Source organism: Haplochromis burtoni, unplaced genomic scaffold, assembly GCF_018398535.1.
Source record: "Haplochromis burtoni strain Fernald_Lab_line unplaced genomic scaffold, NCSU_Asbu1 Contig_431, whole genome shotgun sequence".
NCBI classification, from domain to species: domain Eukaryota; kingdom Metazoa; phylum Chordata; class Actinopteri; order Cichliformes; family Cichlidae; genus Haplochromis; species Haplochromis burtoni.
Window position 1 is genome coordinate 168,684 of NW_024582792.1, and position 6,094 is coordinate 174,777.

Consider the following 6,094-nt stretch of genomic DNA (forward strand, 5'->3'; position numbering starts at 1 on the left):
GTATATTTTGATGGCTCATATTCACTTAGCGCGCTATTTTACATTATTTTTTCATTATATCTAGATACAATAAAGCTGACTTTGAATAATTTTAGATATTTTCATCATAATAATCATTGCTGTTGATATTATTAGTAGTAGTTATCGTTGTTGTAGTAGTTTTATCACTGGGCGAGTTATTTTCTGCTTTGTGTGTGTGTTTTGCAGCTTACAGTAAATAGTCGAGCTTGTTGTGTATCTTTGAGGATTAAAATAGCTACAGTTGTCTAACCAGCTGGTGCACGGCTGTTTGAAACAGGAGTCCGGGTATGAGGCCGGTGGGCGGGCCTCTGTCGTGTGACGCTGCACTGAGTGACGTCAAAGAGGTGATAAATAGCTGTCTCGCGTTTCGTCCGTGTCTGTGTGAAGTCAGAGGGGGAAACACGGGATATACAAACCTTTTGACTGTTTGTCTGGGAGTAGTTTCAAAACAAGCCGTGACATGGAGGTCAGCGCAGAGGCCAAGAGGATCATGGTCGTGGCTTTGGGGAAACTGTACAGCTCCCGCACCCAGCGAGGGGGTCTCCGTCTTCACCGGAGTCTCCTGCTCACTCTGGTCATGAAATCTGCCCGGGACATCTATCATGCGGCCCAGGCGACAGCTCAAAGTGCCGCCCCGACATGTGAACCACAACACCCGGCTGTTAATGTGATAACCACAAGGCCAGCTGCCGCTCAGGGGCTCCAGAGTCCCGCTTCTCACCCAGCTGAAGAGTCACGGACCGCCGGTTCATCCACGGAGCTGCGCTGCGCGCCGCACGCGCACAACCGCGCGGAAAACAAGGAGAATGTGTGCCCGTCCGGCCCCGCACAGCACTCCAGGAAAAGACGGGGCAAAGCGGCTGCTGAACCGGACTTTCTGCCCTGCAAGAAAGCAAAACTCGAGCAGGTGAACTGTCATCAGCAGCTCATTGTCAGCTCCGTTTTGAGTGACTATGTGAAGTGCAGTAGTGAACTGCGAACAGCCCCAACCCCCATTCCCGTGCAGACAGCCATCGCAGCGTGTTGAAGACTTGCTGAAATTAAAGGCAGTGAACTTTTTAAGGCCTGGATGTCTGGACGTGTCCATTTCGCAGGCTATACCTGCTCCAGGGACTGGCTTTGGATGGATGACCCAAGAGTCCCAGTCATGGCTGAGCAAGGAAGCCCCGGAGCATGCCCACCGTGCGAGGTCTCAGTGACTTGTGATCTAATTTATGACCTCACCTGATCTGATCAAAGGCGGGACTATCATTACGCCTTAAACTAGACTGTATGAATTGACTCTATGTACATTTTACACAAGTGTGTTTGGGGACCATGCTGTCAAAACAGCAAATGTAAATTTTTACTGAAGATTTTTTTTTTTTTGCGAAGGGGGGGGGGGGTGTAAAACCTTGAATGACTTTATCTACCTCAGTATTTATTAAACCTTTGGTATCTAATATGAATCTGAAGTCGTGTGTTGTTTATAAGCTGTCATATCATATCGTACAGATGGCACAGTGAGAGACCAAGGTGTTGTGTGTAATGGGTGGCAGGGTGGAGCGGCTGTGAGGTGCAAGAAAACCGTGTGAAAGTTGGATGTGGGTGTGTGTTTGTCAGTCTGACAGGAAACTGGCTTGGGTGTTTTCCTCCCCCATGCCTCTTCCACCTCCAGGCTGATTTGCAGAACAAAAGCTGGGACAATTCCAAGGATGGGGGGCTCTAAAGAATGAGGAGGGGGAGGCTGTCAAGCCTTTTGACTGACCAAACAAGGAGTACAATCGGGGTCCTGTTGCCATCCAAGAACTACACTGCTGTTTTTTTGTTCACATTCGTATGAATTCCATACGCTCTAAACCTATAAACGTGGATAAAGCTCTTGGCTCTACTACTATTTGAGTGTTGCAGCAATTCACAATTATTTAAACAAATCAAATAATTAGACCTGTTTTTCAGACATTTCCAGGTTATTATTTTTTAATCTGTATTTAAAGGTTTAAAAGGCTTATGATTGTTTAGCTCTACGGAAAGCAGTTTGTGAGTTTGTTATGTTTTTAAAACTCAGTATAAAAGTCACAGCATGAAGCAAGTACAACAGGGATTCACCCGCCGCTGTGTTTGTGTTGGGGGAAGGGGGTTAAGCCTGGAAAATAGAAGCAGGAATGTGGGGGAAGTGCCTGTGTGGCCTCCACGAGGCCTCAACTTGTGCAGCTTAGTCTTCCGGCTGAAACCGGAGGGCCCAGAGGGGTTGGGAGGAGTGGCCGGAACTGTCTCTACATGCCTGTGAAAATACACATCAGACACATGAAACTTTTAAGTGCATGTGTGTGGCTTTTCCAGTGCAGACTGCTTCTTTACTCCACCTTCACACTTTTTTTTGTCCACACACAAGCTCATTTGGAATTTACATGCTGACAAACTCAAGTCTTCTTCGTGGGGAAGCATAAAGGAACTTATTTATTATATACTTCCGAACTGAAATACAAAATACGGGGAAAAATAATTCAAATTAGACCAATTAAAGCAACTCAGATGACTCTGTCCCTTAATCAACCCTGATATTTAAAGGTTTGTAAATCTTATATTTTAAGACACCAAATATGTCAAATCACTGTCACGTCAGAGACCAACCTCTCCATGATTATCCACCATCCTGCAGCACTCAATACTTGTTGCTTTGCCAACATCTTCAGCTAAATTAGATCTGACTGCTGTGTTAAAATGAGGAAGCTAAATAAGGAGCTGACTGAGCCTTTTCAGGCAGATGTGTCAGCGAGCCTCAGCATAGTGCTGCAGAATGGAGGAGGCCTGTTTAATTACAATTCATTTTTATGCTGAGCAAATCATCATATTGGGTGTGATTATTATGATTACTGAGAATATTGTAGCTGACAGGCATCTGAAGTCTTTACGTTTCACCAGTGAATCGCGTGAATTTCAACAAAACACGTGTTCCTGAACACGTGACCGCTGACTGCCCTTACACTGCCCGGAAGGTTTCTGTGTCTGGTGTTTGTGCTCACACCAGTTGCTGCTGATGGTAAAAGCAAATATGGTTTAATACCACAGTTTTCTTAAATTCTCGAAGGAGGAAAAAAAAGAATGAAAACAAACAACAAAAAAAAAGGGAGTAACTGGATTTTATCCATTAGTATGTGAGCAACCCTGATCCAATTTTCATGCAATCATGAGAGCACTTTAAAAGGAGCTGGCCATTTTACTGCGCTTCTCAACTTTTCCAAAGTAATCTCCAAAAAGATAGCAGGGTCACTGACAATCTCTCTGTTCTCTGACTACTTCATAAAAGTCAAAATGTGTAATTAAAGTGTAAAGGTGAAAATTGTAGCATCATCAGTTCTGCAACCTCCAGATCAGGGTCCTCTCTTTTTGTCAGTAAATGGATTGCATTTATATAGTGCTTTTTTGGGCACCCAAAGCACTTTACAATTCCACTATTCATTCACTCTCACATTCACGCACTGATGGAGGTAAGCTACAGTTATAGCCACAGCTGCCCTGGGGCAGACTGACAGAAGCGAGGCTACCATATCGCGACGTCCGCCCCTCTGACCAACACCAGTAGGCGGTAGGGTAAAGTGTCTTGCCCAAGGACACAACGACCAGGACAGAGAGCCCAGGGATCGAACCGGCGACCTTCCAGTTACAGACGCGCTTCCCAACCCCCCGGTCGCCCAGTACTACAGTACAGTACAGTACTACCATCTCCAAACTCATCGCAACAACCATCGCAAACCCTTTTTATTTTGCTGCTATCCTTCTGTCATAAATCAGCCCTGACAGTCATCTCCAGCTACCCCACCCTGCCTGCAGTTTCTTCTTCACCTCTCCTGTGCACTGTCTGTGCTTCGGGTGACTGACCCCAGGTATTAAAACTTATCCGTCTTCACTACCTCTTCTCCTTTTATATTCACCTGTCTCCTTCTCATTTACACACATGTACTCTATCTTACCTCTACTGACTTTTTTTCCTTTTCTTTCCAAAGCATGCCTCCACCACCTGTCCAGGCTCTCCTCCACCTGTTCCCTACTCTCACTACTGATTAGAATCGAGTCTGCCAAGGTTGTAGTCCATAGAGACTCCTGCCTGACCTCATCTATCAATGTGTCCCATCACTACTGCAAACAAGAAGGGGCTCACAGCCAAGCCCTGATGTAATCCCACCCCCACCTTGAACCCATCTATCATTCCTACAGCACACGTCACCACTGTTTCAGTGTCCTCATACATGTACTGCACCAGCCTCACAAACTTCAATTACTCATAGTACCAAATATCCTCTCTTGGCACTTTTTGTTATACACTGTTAAAAAACTTCGAAGGAACAGTTTGAAAACACATCAGATCCCAATGGGAAAATATTTTGTTGGATAGCTATACTGATATGGACTGGGTAAAGTTTTAGGAATGAAAGGATACCAAAGTGATTAATGGAAATGAAAATTACCAACCTACAGAATCCTGAATTAAAAGACACCCTGAAAATTAGAGTGAAAAATGCTGCAGACTAGTCTACTGTGCCAAAATGTCATTGCAGCAACTCAAAATGGGTTAGGGCTAGCAGTTTATGTAGCTCCTGCCTGCTTTTATGCATGCCTGACAATGTAGGCTATGCTCCAAATGAGATGACGGATGATGTGCTGGGTTGCCAGTTTTGACAAATGCCAATTGGGCTCCTTGTTCCGGGCAGTGAGTACAGGGTCCACCAGATGATGTCTGGCCCTCAGACAACCCTAATGAAGTCTGTTTTTGATTGTTTAGTCATAGACATTTATAACAGTGGACTGAGACTTTTATACCAGTATTCCTGTACTTCCTTCAATTCTGTGACTATCCCACATTTTCTTTGCTAATCCTTCATAAAGTTCTTCGTTTGGTAATACATTTATCTGCTATTTTATTAGGTATACATTGCTAACAAAGTGGTTTTGCCTTAAGAGCTGTTCACAGATCTTGGTCCTTATCGACATGATTACATCATGCAGTTGCTGCAGATTTGTTAGCTGCACATCCATGATGTGAATATCTTGTTGCACCACAACCCAAACCCAGCTCTATTGGGATGAAATCTGGCCAAGTGATTATTTGAGTTTTGTGATATGGTGCATTACTCTGCTGTAAGCAGCCAGGAGAAAACGGATACACTGTGGTCATAAAGGAGTGGACATGCTCACCAACAATACTACAGGTAGGCTGCGGTGTTTAAACAATGGTCAGTTGGTACTAAGGGGCTCAAAGTGTGCCAAGGGAATATCCCCCACACCATTACACCATGACCACCAGCCTGAACTGTTAATACGAAGCAGGGTGAAGCCATGTTTTCATGGTGATTAGGCCAAATTCTCAGCCCTAAATCTTAATGCTGCAGCAGAAATCGAGACACATCAGAGCAAACATTTTTTTCAATCTCTCATTGTCCAGTGTTTGTGAGTGGTGCGAATTGTAGCTTCAGTTACCTGTTCTTAGCTGACAGGTGTAGCACCTGGTGTGATCTTCTGCTACTGTAGCCCATCTGCGTCAAGGTTCAACATGTTGTGCATTTAGAGATACTCTTTTGCATAGCTTGGTTGTAATGAATACTAATTTGAGTTACTCTCACTTTTCTATCAGCCCAAATTAGTCTGGCTATTCTCCTCTGACCTCTCACATCAACATTTTTACTCAGAGAACTGTCGCTCACCAGATACTTTCTCTTCTCCATAATGTTCTCTGTAAACCCTAAAGATGGTTACGTGATAAAATCACTGTGGACCAGGTGATTTAGGATCACTTAAATCACCTTTCTTCCCCATTTGGATTTTCAATTTGAACTTCAGCAGGTTTTCTTGACCACGTCAGCATACCTACACCGAGTTACTGCCATGTGACTGGCTGATGATATATTTCCATCATCCGTGGTTGACGTGCTGTACCTAATTGAGTGTATTTCTTTAAAGTGATTATAAAAAGCAGAGTAAAAGTATATATATATATATATATATATAAAACACCCAGCATGCCCCTGCGGGCAGTTTATCCTTCAAGCTCGGGTCCTCTACCAGAGGCCTGGGAGCTTGAGGGTCCTGCGCAGTA

General features: G+C 44.3%; 1 protein-coding gene across 1 annotated transcript; it reads left to right on the plus strand.

The window, feature by feature from the left end:
* Positions 1-378: 378 nt before the first annotated feature.
* On the plus strand, positions 379-1,469 carry ier2a (immediate early response 2a). The gene has a single exon (XM_005946459.3). The coding sequence runs from the start codon at positions 482-484 to the stop codon at positions 1,046-1,048; it is 567 nt and encodes a 188-aa protein (XP_005946521.1). The 5' UTR covers positions 379-481; the 3' UTR covers positions 1,049-1,469.
* Positions 1,470-6,094: the final 4,625 nt, after the last annotated feature.